The following is a 17,682-nucleotide window of genomic DNA, read 5'->3' as shown; positions in this document are numbered from 1 at the left end:
GCTCACTCAAAGCCGACGCATAAATATGTACGAGGGGCCTGAATTTTGAGAGCTGAAAAGTGTTAGAAAATCAAATAACCAAGAAGTCAAAGATGATAAGTAGGTGAACATTTCCAGCCTGCGAGTTGATTGTTTAGTGTAATATGTTTATAAACCAATTCCCCTCTATTCTTTCGTTTCTGACAGACATCTGACATGAATATAGGCAAGGACACGTTCAAAACTATATAAAGAGTACATAATTGGCTGATACTGAATACCATGGTGTTACGATGAAATAGGCCAATATCATGTGTACTGTGAATTCGACTCCGGTTGTTACAATTCCATTCTTTTTCCCAATCACGACCAAGTGTCGATCAAGCCATGTACCTATAGGTCCATGCTCAAATAAACTTCCCTCGTTGAGCGTTATTCAATCTCACTAAGAAGATTATCGTAATTATAATGATGGCCCTCTCTTAATCCCGGCTTAATCCTCATGTTCCTTTTATCCGGACTTGACGGACAGACATTAATACAAAGACCAACAGGTGAAAGAACATGATACAAAGAAAATGATGGTTGTGCAGCTTTCCGGGTTTTATGTTGCGGGTATTTAAAAAAAGATATAGAGAATAAACATTAACTACACTATTAAAAGGGATTAGTCGTAAGGATCAATATGACGGGAGAATATAATGTGCCCGATGATAAACATGGTAAACGTTAACCATACCGTTGGATTAGAATCTACCTAAAATCTAGTTGGTTTGACCATTATTTTTGGTAGGAAACACATGAAACAAATATTGGTATAATATCTCAGTCACATTTGCTCTACGGCGGCCATACGGCAAGTCGAAAACAGCCGTTTTATTCAAACCACACTTCTGTGGCTGGTAAAAAAAATGTTAAAACGGCTGTTTTCGACTCGCCTACGACCACCGCGTAGAGCAAATGTGACTGGGGAATGAAAATGCAAGTATAAACGACTTCGTGTTTCGTTGGTTATCTGGTATTATGTACAAGCTGCAAACATTTCAATGTGATATCATATATCAGTTATCGAAATGCAAGAAAGTTACGACAGGCATTCTCGATTTATTAACATTTTTTATTGTTAGTGAGCAATAAAGGTGTCAGCGTAAAGCGTAACGGGCTATGTTGTCTCTGAGTTAAAATCAAATAAAAGTCGTAAACTTGTATTTATGACACTTGTCACCGATGATATATGGGAAGCTTTCAGCATGTCAATACTGATGGAAACAGGGGGGCGTAAAACAAAGCTTAGCAAACATCGTATATATATTTTTTTACGATTGATTGCACTGACATCCAGTCGTGGAAATCATGCGTATGATTAATCACTAGCCTTTGTGTTACGGGACCCAACGGTTACAAGTTAGCTGTAGACGTAAAGTAAACGATTGGGTTGTCGTATCACGATAACTGGTCTGAAATAGGATCGTGTATAGTCAGCCGAATAAGAAGGTTGATTTGTTTCATCTGCTAACGACTCCGATAATTCTGATTCGACTAATTAATGATCAATCTTGATATAATAATTTTTTTTCTCTCTCTTAGTTTTTTTTTTAAAAGAAGATAAAATGACGATATGTCAGTGTAAGGATTCAACTTGTGCAACACTTCAGTAAAGGCATGTCAATCTGTCAATGTGCATGCCATGGTCTGTGTAGAGCCAGTTTGTGTATATTATGAACAAACCTTGAACATACCTTGAAGCGCCACAATTCCATCTTCACGTAGGTAGATATTAGTGTGACAGGGTTTGGGGGGCTTGGTAGCCCATTAATAACCCAATTTTGATAGTCTCTGTTTAAAGTTGGCCCTACTGGTCATTTCATTGCCCATCCAGAGCTTTCTTGGTAACTTGCATGGATTCTGTTCCGATTTTGTTTTCAATGAGGCAGCTAACTAAAACCAAAAATAAAGTATATACCTTGGTCACATTTGCTCTACGGCGGCCGTACGGCGAGTCGGAAACAGCCGTTTTATTAATTTTGATTCTAACCACCTATATGTAGTTGGACAAAAAATGTTAAAGCCTGTGTATAGCTTTGGTAAAGGGTCAATAATGTGATTGATAATCGAATATCATCTAATATGACAGTCTTACTGAAGCGTAGAGACCGTTAGATATTTTTCCAACTGCACTTCTCTGAGAAAATTTCAAATATTCAAATCTTGGATATATAGCGCCCTCTCTCGGCAATGCTTGTTTTAAATTAAGAAAATGGGCATTCAAGCACTTATCTTATAAATTTAGTGATTAGATATCCAAAAGTTACAGACAAAGAACATATCTTGAAAGTTTCAGCCCATTTCATGATTTGGAATAGGATTTAATTGAAAGACAAAAACACACAGATATTTTAATTTGATCGGGTGACCCGATCAAGTTAAATTTCCATGTAAAATCGCAAAATTTATCCTGTAAAACATATTTTCATTTCATATCCTCCACATCATAACTGGGTATATCCATTCATATTAGCTAGCAATGAATTGGAATAGTGATAGGTGCATTTTGGTGGATTTACCAAAACTATACACAAGCTTAAAAACGGCTGTTTTCAACTCGCCGTACGGCCGCCGTAGAACAAATGTGACCATGGTATAATGTACGATTGGATTGGTTATTTGAAAATCTAGGTTTGCTTTTTTTCTGGTCTCTTTTTCATACTAAAACACCATGATGCAATCAAAAATGCATACGGCTAATTCTTCATTTTAGCAAAGATAAAATGATTTCATGCCCCCTTTTCATCGATATTACCCATTTAAAAATAAATCATAAATAATAAATATAATTAGTGAAAATACAACACAATGGTTGAACTGAACTAGCCGGCCATACTAATTTTAGGGAAAACACCTTTCCTGGCTCCCAAAACATCACCAATCCGCCTGTGTCGTCAGACATGATGATTTGTGTATCGATCTATTACCAGGGCGCCATGAACCCCATCTTAGACTCACCCTCTACCACAAACCATCAAGTTCACCCATCTCTATGCTCTACATCACTCCCATCCCTCGATGTTTTAGCCAAATGTCACTCAATGACATTCGTGTTTTCATGACACACATTTAGAGAAACAAACAATCATTGTGAAAATCCCCAAGCGAATTTCAACTATGTACATGCCATGAGAACCAACTTTTAAAAGTCGTACACTCGGTATTTCGGTCACAGAGTACAAAATAAAAAGGTTGGGGATCTGTTTTTCAGCAAAAATGTAAAGGCGGATAAACGTGGGATTCGTCGTCCGCGTAGTTTACACTTCGTCATAACCAGGAGGTCTTGCTATAGCAGCAGACTCGTTTGAATTCGATGTCCCTTGTGAAAATATTGTTGTATTGTCTTCATTTTCTTTTACAAGGTTGGGAGTGAGAATGGGATCCCATGTGGATGTAGTGAACATGGTCACCAGACGTTCCCACCATCGACGGAAAAATTGTATGTTTTAACCGAGTTTCCAAAATTGTCATGAATTTTATCAAATGCCTGATTTTATTTCAAACCCGAATTTATGCAATGTGTGCCCATCAACATGATAAATGCAATTCCGTCAATTTACATCCATTTACTTCGTCTCTATTGTAAGGAATTACTGAGGGGTTTTTTTAGGAAGGAAGGGTCTCTCCGGTATGGAAAACTGCAAAATGATATTCGACTCTTTTTTTTTTACAAGAATGTCATAGGACATTGATATCATATTCACTAGGCGTATTTGTGGGGGTTGGATGAGGCAGGAGGAATTATGACGAAGGGCAAAGAGACTGGAAAAGATGAGAGTCTGAGAAAAACAGATATAACGAGAGCTTGATATATTAAGGGAGGGGGTAGTCCCTAGTGGGAGGAGATGAACACCAGTGGCGCAATGGGCGGACATTTTGAGGAGACCAGAATATGCGAGCGAGCTAAAATTTGTACTATTTTTATATGTTATGACATAATTCATAAATTTTTTCACTCTTACCATTTCTTTTTCATATCCCTGTCCCTTTTTTTCTTGAACGTGAAACTTTTTTTCTTGGGGGGGGTGCGTGCATGGCCCCGAAAGCACTCCCATCTATACGCCAATAATGAACAAAAAAAACAAAAAAAAGAAGCCTGAGGGGATACTGAACGAGATGGGGCGGAGAGTTTTTTCTTTAAAAAATTTGCACAGAAACAAAGGTCGAGGGGTTTCTCGAACCCCACACCTGCTACATCAACTACGTACAGGGCTATGGTTGGGGCTAGGGGGATGTCAGGAATGTATTTTACAGCTGGGAGACAGACTAGGTTAATATTTACCCTATGGGGTTAGTTAATGTCATGGGGAGGGTAACCCCCAATCCGTTGATGGATGGCTTGTATACACCCGACCTCATTTCAGGGCAAGACAGTCATCATCATCATCATCATTATTTCCATCTTTGCTGAAAGCCATGAACTTGAGTCTTTCACTGTTTGATATCGCATTGCATATACGTATTCCATCATGAACATGATGAACGAACAAGCCAGGGGAACGGGCCAACGAAGGAGTAAAGGATTACTGTGGTTACGTTGGGTTCATGTGAATGACGCGTACTTTTGCTTTTTTCAACTAGAATACAACCCAAAATTGTTTGGAAGAAACAGGCAAATTCCGAGAAAAAAAAGTTTTAAGACAAATTACGGACAAGGAATATAAAACGGTTTTGAAAGTGTAGAAAATTAACATTAACTTTCTAATCAGAAAACTGGAAAGACACATTATGACCATGTTATAACCTAGTATAAGATAAAACAAAATATCAAATTTCAGCTTTTACATATCACCTTTGTTTAGTAGCTTTGTATTATATATTGCATCGATAAACGAGATATGAAAATGAAAAGGAGAGAATGAAGAATGCATCTTTGAATATTATTCATATTCATACAAAAGTAATACTTTTCAAGAAGCTGTAGTGGATAATACTTATTTTAACTAATGACATGAACACATTTGTCGGCCTTATGTTATAGTCTTGTTGCTTTATTTCAATGTGTTAAAAATCTAAGATTGACTTGTGGCAAGGTAATTGCCAGAATATATCAATATCAAATCATTAATGTGAGAGGATCAAATATCAAATCATTAATGTAAGAGGATCAGATAGGAATTCAGTTGGACTTGATTATTTATGTTGATGAAATAACATCGTTAAAATGGTTAATGTAATCAGGCCTCAAATATTGTCCAAGAATATCGTCTAAGATCAGAAAAGTTCTTAACGTTTGAATACATTTATTTTGCACCCATGTTTGTAATTGTATGAATTACTTGATAAGGTTGAAGGTTGAGTGAAAATAGCTGACTACTGTCCTTCCGTTAGTTGTATATGACGATCACCCGCCTGAATTTCATCTAAATTGTTAGATACAGATTGAGACTTTTTTTGTATGATATGAAAAGGAGCCATGTTTACTGTACGTGCTGTATGGATTCCACTCTCTCATTTTCTGGATTTTTTTTTTCAAAGTCGCATCGAAATACAGAACAATATGGAGGAAATACATGGCGTGACAAACTAATGAATACAGTCATCCAGAAACATATCCCTCGATCTAATTTTTCAATATTTTTTGACACCATTAACACGTCAGGCTCTATTGCTCCCCGATCAACTGAATTTGTACATATTTTTCTGGTAGTGCATTGTACATCTGATTCAGTATTAGAATAAATGTTCAGTCCGGAGGTGGGTGGGTGGGTGGGGGGGGGGGGGCTCTCCCTCTGTTCATCCGTCTCTATTCGTCACCTCACCCTCTTGTCTTGCACATGTTTCAATTCGGAAGTTTTTCCACAAACATGTGTACCAAATTACCCAAGAATTCCTATTGCGTTTCCGCTTGTAAGAATCATTTTGTGTGGGGTCGGTTCTCTATCCGTCCCTCTCTCTGAAATTGTTGCTCGCTGCGTGAAAATGGTTCCAGGTTCAAGTAAGACTTGTTGAAGTCTGAATTGTCAATCAAGACACACTACCTCGACCTCATTTCACCTGGAACAGCATGATATTAATCACCAATACACACAGTTATGATAATAATCGCCTCGTTAATATCAGGGTCGCTATAAGGTGTCCTATAAAAAACACGCTTACATATAGGCCTTAATACATTGCGAAGAGTTATATTTATGCGAGATATATATTCCTTTCCGCTCTTTAATATCTCCATGGGGAAACAAAGTGGCAATCGTACTTATCGAAGTGTGAGACGCCCCCCCCCCACCTCAAAGGGGAGTGAACTTTCCCAATCACGGAAATCCATGTTTACCACTATTCTACATCGTCTTCATTTTTTTTTTGGCCTCGAACACCTTTCTTTCCTAAATCATCAAAATAAACATAGTGTGATCGCTGTTCCAAAGAAATATTCTATTATCAGACCAAAAACTGTCATATTCGGCATTATCATCGCAATAGGCATGATGTATACCCGTTTCATTCAAACATGTAACCCTCCTGTTCTTCTCCATGCAGTTTTCTTTTGTGAATGAACAAGCAAAGAGTTTGTTGAACGCTGTATCTCATTCCGTCCCAGTGACTCTCAATTGAAATTCATTACTACGGTATTAGGACATTTGTATTGCGGTTAATTGGAAATCAGAGCCGATCAATAGAAGCCATGAAAAATATTCATAAATGGACAAAATGTAGCTTACTGTATTATCCCCCCCCCCATCCGTCAAAGAACCTTGCTTGTTCGAATTTTACATTCAGTGTTGATTGCTCGCTCAGAATCGTTTGTGATTCACTATATATCTGTTTTCGTAAAGTTTATTGTATTTTATTTCATTTACTATTTTTTTCTTTATGGGGGGGGGGCAGTAGGGGTAGGGGATCTCTTTGTCATGTTATTTGTTTATACATTCCTGTATAAAGTAACTAAAATGATTTCACACAGTATGCAAAGTTATGTTGTATAAAGATTATGTAGGCCTGCTATGCATTTTTTTTCATGTTGTTACACGATGCCATGGATTTGTATAAAATTTTATGAAAATTTTGAACTAAATTTACCAATTAATCGATGCGGAAAAAAAGTCTTCCGTTCAAAAGTTATTGAGGATTGCGCATCATTTTCACTTTTCAAAATTATTTTGTTATTAAATATTAAGTGCTATGACATATACATGTTGGCCGAGTTCAAATTCACTGGAATTCTATAGTATTTGTTTATGGACTGTATATGTTGTGATTCCAAATGGTTTGGGGAAAACTGACATACAAAATGTATAAAACAAAAAATATGTTCTACCGTCTTTCACTTATTGTGATTCCTATCAGCAGGAGTACTTTGCATCGTTGTTTTATTTCATTTTTTTTTTCATTTGTCTACCAAATTTGAATCGATAAATAAAGATCGAGGCGATTCTTTTCATAATGATAACCACCTTCGAACTACTATACGACCTTCATTAGAATTCCATCAACCATGAAACATCTTTTATTTTTTGTCTATTCAACAGAGAAACGTTTAAAAACTCATACATTCCTAAGTTAAAACTTCCCCATTAACAATTGACATAGAACTTGACAAACAAAAATGGGATTGTCTCAATTCAAAGGGGATGTTATTTCTTCACAAGCCCCACAATATTGACATGGGCAAGCTTTGGCAGTGAACTATACACGATGGTGAGAAGACTCTATCAAAACAAACTATGCAGACCTCTCATGTCGACTGGTAAAAGTTCAAGTTCTAAATTCCTTCGTTTCTACAGAGGTGTTTCCATTTCTTTTATCTCTCTTGAAATATTCAGGGATTTTTTGTCTTCTCTAAAAACAGTGGTTTATGCAAGCAGTTGATCGGTATTTGAACAGGAAAACTGCAAACATGTTAAATCATACTTTGATGTGTTTCTTGTATCTCAGGGCACAATACCTTTTTATTTCATGTTTAAATTTTCCTGGTACTCGGAGATGCATCTATATGATTTCAAAACTTTTCTATTTCTTTCACCACTATTTCATTATCTGGTCGTATATGATTTGCCGGTAAATGTACATTGTCATACAAGTCGAAGTTAATTTCCAGAAGCGATCAGTTTGAAATGAAATGCATGTAAAGGAAATTTCGAAACTGAAATCGACCAATGCACCTTATAACGTGAAAAAGTATGTTTCAGCTACCATTTGCAAAAGAGAAATGCGTTGTCCACACTCCACAGACTATTAGCCAAGGTCGGACCTATCAATTTTGATCTCATTTACTGAGGGTTTTTTTTAATCAAAACATAGTCGAAATGATTCATAATATCAATGTAAGAAAGAAAGAAGCAGTTAAATAATTCCCATCTAGTAGGGAGTTGAAGAATGTCCCAAATATCTTCATGAAGTTCGCAGTACTGTATTACACATCCGTGATTGTAGGAGAGATTGGAGAAACAAACTGTGCGATTGAGAAAATACAAGAAAAGACAAAGGTAATGTGTCATATAGAAGGGGCGGGGGTGGGATAAAACGTTTTACTGTACACCCCCCCCCCATTGTCACAAGTATGCACCTGTATGCGTTCGGAGCAAGTTGTTGCTAGTCTGCGATTACAGCCGAAGTGTGTGAGTGCGTGGTCATTGCTAAATTAATTACCATCGCATCAATGAATAGCACCCTGCACCCCCAGCATTATACCTCACATAAAATAGCACACCCCAAGACAAAATGACCACCAAAATAAATAACCTCCATAAAAAGAAAGGGTGGCTTGAATTACAATTTTCATAATCTTACAGACTCCGATAAAATACAGCTTGCAGAGCGAGGTTATAATTAATTTTCATGATAAAATATAATTGCTATACTGTATTTGGACCGCTTACATAAATAGTGGCTACAATAATTGCCTGTTCTTGTATTGTTGATAATATTGTTAGGGGTTTCAGTTTATTTTTTTTCACAAGCTAAGTGTACATGTTTTTTTTAATGGTTCACAATACTGTTTGGTTTTGAACTGATTTCGATCATCTGAGTCCAGATAGAAAACGAAAGTTGGTGCCTACCCGTGAAAAGTGTTAAAATCATTACTTGTTCAACATAATCAAGAACTAGCAACTGGTAAGAATATTCACATAACGCTTTATATTTTTTGTTTTTATTCAACGCTTTTAAAATATTTTAAGAAGAGGAAAGAAAGTTGGTTGAGGAGATGATAGTAATAATAAGAATAATATTTGGAATTTATATAGCGCATAGTAATCAAAAGACTCTCTATAACACATTCGAATCAGTTTTCAGTAATTAGTTCTATCATGAATGTTCATGTACACAGTTTTATATCAACCTTTGTAAAGTATTGAATTCAGCAGTATGAATTTGCCTCAGATACCATAATAATGAATTAATCAATGTAATGAGTGAATTATGAGCATGTGTCGAATATTATGCTCACGTTGCAAAACCACTATATTTCACCATGATGTGAAAATACATGATTTCGTTTTGTTTTCTACTTCTAAGTACCACTGCAACTTGTTGTTTTATCATTGATTATGGTCACTACGGAAAACTCAGTTCAGAACATAACTGCAAAGTGTTTAAATCCTCAGACTAATTCATGATGTCTCTAACTCCAGCTTCTCTCACCGAAAGGAGGCGCTGAGCCGTGACGTCATATAACAATGCGCTAATTGGGGGGACTGTCTCGGTGCTTGATTGACAGGCAGCCAACAGTGAGCCAGTCAATGGGGACATAATGAAGTGACGAGCTTGTCATAGAGCTAAGGGGTGTCACTCAGAAAGGGGGGTTGAGGATCCTATTCAAGCCTTACAACAGTCGCTGACTGAAGCCACAACTCTGTCGAGAAGTCGTTCCGTGCACACCGTTTTTTCTTCCACTCCTCGCACAGACGATATATGTTTTTTGCTTTCATTTTGGGTCATCACTTTTGGTTGGAGTTCGAGTGCAACGCATAAATCAACGACGTCTGAAATTCAATGTGTCATACTGCCGAATACAGCTAACCTCCCATCATTCACTTCAGACGATTATTATTATTAACAGAGAATTATTTTGCTCAGTGACTGATCAGGACACCAAACTCATTGATTCCATAGGAGGCTATTGGAGTCTGAGGACATATACTTTTTTATCATTATTATTTGCACACGCGTTATCTTTCGTTCTATGGACGTGGGAGGAACCTTTGGATGACGCCAAATGGTTTCTAGCAGCGCTCTTGAGAGTGACAACCCGAGGAATGAAAATCAGAACAGAGATAAGGAAGGCATTTTGAGTATACACATTGTATATACGGCAGGCGATAATACTCGCATGTGAATACATAAGAAGTACAAGCGCCTCATCAGTTTTGTTCGAAGCACCCTTATTGAGGAGAGGATCGGAAATATAGGCAAACAGAGAAGAAGTGACTATTTTGTTCTTTTCCCCACTCATGTACGGCTGTGTGGATTTAGTGTAGACGTTTTGCTTGTGCCACACATCTCGACCCAGCTTAGAAAACAATTTTTTGAAAGGTATGTGTGTTGGAGCGGACTAGTGTTTGTATAGTAAAGAGGACCAATTGTGGTGGCTATGGTGAAAGTTCAGTTGGTTGAACCGGGACCCTAGTCGAGCTGAGACGAGTGGGGTGAATCTAAAGTAAACCTGTGATGTACGGTAGCGAAGTAAAAGGCTTGTTTGATCAGTGAGGAGTGAGTGTTTAACCAGAGCTGGAAGCTCGCCTGATGCAACACAAAAGGACACGAATACTTGGTAAATTCTCATTTTGAATAGCAGAGGCATACCACTCCAGTCTCCAAAACCCTTTTCTTTATCGAGTGGGTTGCAACTGTATTAACAGCGGTTTCCATCACACCACCATGGCCAGAAACATGGCAGCCTTCAGTGGAACTATCCAGGGAACTATCTCTCATTATCCTGGGATGACACTGATAATCTTCATCGCGGCTTTATCGTCTTGCTTTAACACTGCTTGGAGTTACCGAGATGCTAAATGTGAAATCATAACTGTTCCAATGTGCCGTGATATTGGTTATAATATGACCTACATGCCAAACCATTTTAACCATGATAACCAGGAGGAAGCAGGACTAGAAGTTCATCAGTTTTATCCTCTTGTCGAGATCCAGTGTTCCCCAGATCTGAAATTCTTCCTCTGCAGCATGTACACTCCGATCTGCTTGACGGACTACCACAAACCTCTGATGGCGTGTCGGTCGGTCTGTGAGAGAGCGAAAGCCGGTTGTGCTCCGTTGATGCGCCAGTACGGGTTCGCTTGGCCGGATCGCATGCAATGTGAGAACCTTCCAGAGTTTGGCGATCCCGATAATTTGTGCATGGATTCGAACCACACTAATTCTGGAACAAGTGCGCCGACCAACCCACCCATGACACGACCAGGAGGCCATCGACCTCACCCTCCAACCAGAAAACCATGTGACTGTTCTTGTCGCGAACCTTTAATACCCGTCCCCGAAACCCACCCATACTACAATCGCGTTTCGACTGGTGAGATCTCCAATTGTGCAACTCCTTGTAAAAGTGCCTTTTTCTCAGAGGACGAACACACCTTTGCGACATTTTGGATCGGGTTATGGTCCATTTTGTGTTTCGTGTCGACACTCATGACTGTCGCGACATTCCTGATCGACATGGGAAGATTTAAATACCCTGAACGTCCTATCATTTTCCTCAGTGCCTGCTACTTCATGGTCTCACTTGGCTTCATCATCCGACTCATCGTCGGGCACGACGAGGTCGCTTGTTCAGGCCAATATGTCCGCGTAGGATCGACGGGTCCAGCTCTCTGCACCATCGTCTTTCTCCTCATCTATTTCTTCAGTATGGCGAGCTCAATATGGTGGGTTATTCTCGCGTTTACATGGTTCCTAGCCGCCGGGATGAAATGGGGCAGTGAGGCAATCTCAAGCTACTCTCAATACTTTCACCTTGCTGCCTGGCTGCTTCCCAGTATCCAATCCATCGCAGTACTTGCCCTCAGTTCAGTTGATGGCGATCCCATTGCAGGAATCTGCTATGTAGGTAACCATGATCTCACCAAACTCCGCGGGTTTGTACTTGCACCTCTCTTCATGTACCTCATCGTCGGATGTTCCTTCCTCCTCGCTGGATTCGTCTCGCTTTTCCGCATCAGGAACGTAATCAAGCAAGGAGGACGCAAGACGGACAAGCTTGAAAAACTCATGATCAGAATCGGTATTTTCTCCGTCCTTTACACCGTGCCTGCTACCATTGTGGTTGCTATCTACATCTACGAGCAGCATTCGAGGCCCGACTGGGAGCGGGGCGTCACATGCCCTTGTCTCGCAGAACATTTACCAAAACCAGAATACTCAGTATTTATGCTCAAATATTTTATGTGCCTTGTTGTTGGTATCACATCGGGGGTGTGGATATGGACCGGGAAGACGCTCAGTTCGTGGCGAGGTTTTATCAACAGGTTACTTGGAAGAAAGGCAAATCCAAACAGAGAAAGAACTTTCAATTGCAAACCAGTGATTCTGAAGAGTTTACCAAACGCACAGGTGTGATTTCATATAACCTTCAATCAAAACTATTCATTAAAGTACAACACAGGGACAAAATAAATGATTGGAATCAATCTTTGCCGGTGTGTAAACACAGAAATGTCGAATGACTCTGTGTTTTCTTTCTACAATTTGAAGGACTGTTTAAGAGGATTTGATGATGCCTTTTTAAAAATCAGATTATACATGCACTCATTTCGGTTTCCTTCCCAAGTCATTAACTATTTTATTGAGAATAAACACGAATCTTTAACATTTTTAGTCAAAAGGCATTTGAATTAAATGTGTAAACTGCGAGAAGTATTTTCTGGATGTATACAGAAAAAGATAAATTATTATTGCCGTTTGTAAAATTCAGTTCGATCGGACCACTTTACACAATATACTAAATACATTGTCATTATTTATAAAGACATATTTTTGTAGTCTGAATTCACTTTTTCTTTAATTGGCTCACTCTAAAGAACGGACAAAATAAGTAAAATATTAAACTGCGTTTTGTTATTTCGCGATACCATATCGATTACCTTGCTCGTACCATCACAATACCTTGAAATTTGTCTTTGAAACAAAAGCGGTGTTGATTTTATATTTTCATATTGATCCATCTTCAGTCTTGCGTGGCCATTGTGTTCGGGGTAAAGAAAGATTGATTAGTTGTTATCTTGCCACTATTTTGTAACATCTCTCTTGGTCCTCTTAGCTTAAAAAGAGAGGTTCAAGTATGTCCTTCACAATGAACAATGTTTCTATTTTCACAGTACATGTGATGATGGAATTTGGTTGCTATATTGTTTGGTGTTGTCTTTTTTGTTGATGATCGTCTATTTATGATATTTTTGTCGTGCACTCAATGACCCAAACGGCAAACAACGCCTTACTATTCGAAAGAAACTGTATGTCTTCTGTAATACTAGATAACAAGACATGTTTGAATACCATCAAACACATTTCTTAGGAACGTACATATCTCAGACCTGTATGCTGACATACCGAGTTCAAAGGAATAATATTACATATGCTTCAGTCAAAATGCAACTGAAAGTGTCGAAAGGTAGATATACGTTTATTCAATAATTGACATGGAAACTTTTATTGATTCTGTATCAATTTATTCAGTTGTTAAGAAAATCATATATAAGATGAAGGCTGGGGGTAAAAAAAAATTGGTGTACTTTTCTTTAAGAAAGTTGCAGGTTGTGTATAACACCAGCAAATCCCATGTTTGTGAACCTGTTTTAATGTAAAGCATTATGGCGAAGTCTGTCCTTATTACTATATCAAAACATTGACCTATACCTCGATAAATGCTTTCGAATATTAATTGACATATATAATAATTTTATGAAAAATCGTGATTACAAGTTTGGAAGCATTTTCAACGATGAAAGAGTCCGTTGCATTCTATTTTCACTGTGGACCGCCATTGACTGGTGCTCCCCTTTTCTTCGTGTTTTGTTTAATTTGGATCCCTATGCTAATACAGGAGTAGAATACCACGGTACCGAGTACCCTTTACTATAATAACCGTCACTAGCGGCCATATCTTACTTGAGAGTTTGCTTTTCTCGTTCCTTTAGTCACATAAGTAAAAATCAAACATGCTACTTAGTGAGCACCATGTCCAGCATCTTGGCACTTAAACAGCCGATACAGATCAAATAAATGTTACATCACGGGGTCAACATTAAAAACCTGAGACGCAAACACAACCCCCTTTCTCCTCTGATACCAGCATTTGTTTGCTACCATCACTTTTCATTGTTTGAGATGCTCTAAGTTAATCTAGATTGTCAACAAAATGGCTTTCTCCCTTTTATTTCATAGCATGTTTTCCCCCCGACCCGGACAGAGAAATTAGGAGGATATAAGTAACGATATTGCGCCCCTGTAGCTTGTGTAAATGTCCTTTTTAAAATTTAATATGAGGCTTTAAATTCTAATTTGAAATGGACATAATTCGAATGAATATCTAAAAAGTCACTTTTATTATTAGATAATGTTTCTAAACAATCATTTATGTCTGGTATGATATAATGTTTGTGGATGTTCAGTACCAAACTCCCTATTGGTTTGGTTTGCTCCTTTCAAATCATAAGAAAATAATATACCATCATATTCGGTGAAATTATCACTCAAAGGGTAATACTAACTTTGTTATGTATAACTTTGCACTGACCAAGCTATCCAAAATATACTAGACTTTTACAGGTGGAAACTTACTTAAATGTAAAACATTGTAGTTATCTTTGAGGTGTTTGACCATAACCATGATACAAATGTAATATTTCTGTCCAGAAGAAAGTCCATTAATAATAGGTGTTCTTGTTCAGAAAAGAGGAGAGGGTTACGATATATCCCGTCAATTTTTATTTTGAAAACGATGAATTCCATGGAATGTATCGATTTGATTCATCAGAAACCCCTACTTCCGATATTTAATGACATTTGATATTCCATTTTATTGTTCATGTTGATGTTTTTTTTATGTTGATGATACTTTATGTTTGTTTTTCATGAAACGACTGATTAAACAGCCAGATGCATATTGCACAAATTAAATATATATATTTTGTTGTATTTTGTATTTTCAGACACCGCATATTTCATGTTTAGTATTTTGGGACTAGGTGAGGGTACACTTGAAAAACTGTGGTGTTAAAACTGACACCAATTGGTGTTAATAGAGGACCACACCCTGAGGTGTTAAAATAATACCCTAGAGATTGAACATAACACCAAAGAGCGTAAATGTAACAACCATAGGTGTTGTAATAACACCTATAGGTGTAAAACTAACACCACCAATTTAACACCGGTGTAAAATAACTGGTGTGGTCCTCTATGTACACCGGTTAACACCACAGTTTTTGCTGTGTATATGGCTATAAGAAAATATGTTTCTGATTTCTTATCTTATTTTAGTTGATATCTGGGGAGTTTTACGTATGTTACGATGAATAATTGTGATGAAAATATTATATGGATGATTGTGAAACGGGATTGGTAACGATGATGATCATGGGATTAGTAGCGATGATGTTGCTGTTACCATGACCATGATGACAGCGTTCTGTGTTTGGTAGTTGTGATGCTGTTGGATCTGGTGTTAGTGATGGTAGCTATGATAAAGGCGGTGATGATGTTTCTGTCGTAAATGGTTGTAGGGTTCGAGATGATGACGATGATGATAATGATGATGATGAAGATGATGATGATGATGATGATGATGAAGAAGATGATGATGATGATGAAGATGATGATGATGATGATAGTGGTGGTGATGGTAATGGTAATGGTGGTGTTAACGCTGAAGATACGTCTTGGGATGATGCTTATGGTAAATGAGATGGTGATGATGATGGTGGTGATGATGCTCCTAAATCATGCTTATGGTAATGATGATGGAGATGGTGGTGTTGAAGTGATGGTGGGGATGATGATGAAGATGATAATCATCACGACGATTGTGATGAAGACATTGTTAGGCTTTACACATATTTTAGCTTGGAAAAATTATTCAACCCTACATATTGACAAGTCCTTTCTTGAAAGGGAGATCTACCCCAACAAATAGTTGATTTGAATATTAAATAAAGAGAGAAGAGGGTGAACAATCATATGGCTTAAATTTTCATCACACTCGAATGTAATTAATAAAGTAAAAATAATATAAATGAATAAGTTTTGACATTTGAATATGTCGCCCTTTTGATAAAAAATAAGTACATATAAGTAAATATGCACGCAATTTCTTTTTTCTTCTTTCTTTCTTTCTTTTTTTTTCTTTCTTTCTTTCTTTCGTTGTTTCTTTCAATTATTTAATGACAATACAAGCATTAGTCAGCATGAAAAATATGTGACATTTTTGAGGTCGAAAAATACTCAACAAAGACTATATCCAAATATAAGAACCAATCCTCCTACAATTTTAGATTATTTGATGAAAATGATGCATTAATAAATTGTGAATTATATTACATTTGATTTCTTCCATTATTGAACATGTAAAATCGCCATTATTGTTATTGATCGTAATTCTTTTTATGCAATCTTGTGAGAATTAGGCATTTGAATGAGATTTCATATCAATACAATACAAAAAATACGGTGGGTATGTTGCGTAATTCGGTGGCGTAATGAGCAAAAAATAAATAAAATGAAGGGACACAACATTCCGTGCCTGACAAAAATTCTTAAAAGTCGTGAGCGAGCACAAATTGTTACCTTTTAAAATAATAATCTAATTTTGTAAAATATTTTGACAAAATATTCAGAAAACTACATGATATTTTTTTCCTTTCTTTTATTTCTCTTTTCCTTATTATTTTTTTCTTTGTCTTTGTTGTAGAATCTTTTTTTTCTACAGCGCAACTTAAACATTCCATAAAGTTTTAAGTTCTTATTTTCACAAGGCAATATCACTGGCATTTCCAGTGTTATGCTTTTCTTATTTTTGCTATCTATTTACAATATCATCAATATATGTTTACACATTCCTTTAGTTTTACAATGGCATACCGATGGTTTCTGCTAAATACCTTAGACCTTTTTTTTGGGGGGGGGGGAGGGGGGGGGGCCTTCTGGGCTTGAAAATTTTTCGACGTTGATTTATTCAATACAATGAAAACTACCTATTGTGTGTAGCCTTGTACAGACCAAACAGCTTTTTTTTATTATTTATTATATTGTGCATCAGGGCCTGATTGGTGTTATACATGTAAATGTAGACGGGGCATTTAACGATAAGGGGGAGGTAGGATCTGTTATCCTTAATTGTGTCTGTGTAGTTACTCTATCTAGGCGTTTTTTAAGAGTTTGAACGTAAAGAGGTATAATAGAACATGGCATGAGATGGGGTTTTAATGTCAATGACACCCCTTAAAAATATTAGGAGGGAATGTGGTGACAAGGGAGAATTTTTTAAAGTAAAACCTAGCATTTTGAGCACTTTATGAGCTTTGTAAATAAATGTACATCTGCAACATCTTTACATTATTGAATGGGATACTCAACATGCATAAAGACTACAAAAAAATACGACCCAGTGATCACTGCCCTGTATAACTTAGAAGTATACACATATTGTAGAGAATAGAGTCAAATCATTCTACTTGTTGCTTCTATTACAGGGTGGGGGCAGGGGGTAAC

At 37.2% G+C, this 17,682-nt stretch overlaps 1 protein-coding gene across 1 annotated transcript; it reads left to right on the top strand.

The window, feature by feature from the left end:
* Positions 1-9,723: 9,723 nt before the first annotated feature.
* LOC121422534 (frizzled-5-like) lies at positions 9,724-15,093 on the top strand. The gene has a single exon (XM_041617674.1). The coding sequence runs from the start codon at positions 10,843-10,845 to the stop codon at positions 12,532-12,534; it is 1,692 nt and encodes a 563-aa protein (XP_041473608.1). The 5' UTR covers positions 9,724-10,842; the 3' UTR covers positions 12,535-15,093.
* Positions 15,094-17,682: the final 2,589 nt, after the last annotated feature.

The sequence above is a fragment of the Lytechinus variegatus genome, chromosome 1 (genome assembly GCF_018143015.1).
Source record: "Lytechinus variegatus isolate NC3 chromosome 1, Lvar_3.0, whole genome shotgun sequence".
NCBI classification, from domain to species: domain Eukaryota; kingdom Metazoa; phylum Echinodermata; class Echinoidea; order Temnopleuroida; family Toxopneustidae; genus Lytechinus; species Lytechinus variegatus.
Note: the sequence above shows the minus strand (reverse complement) of the source record. Positions and strands in the feature narration are given on the sequence as shown.

Bases quoted from the DNA above. Each gene is read 5' to 3' on its own strand.
- LOC121422534 (XM_041617674.1), top strand. From the start codon at position 10,843: ATGGCCAGAAACATGGCAGCCTTCAGTGGAACTATCCAGGGAACTATC.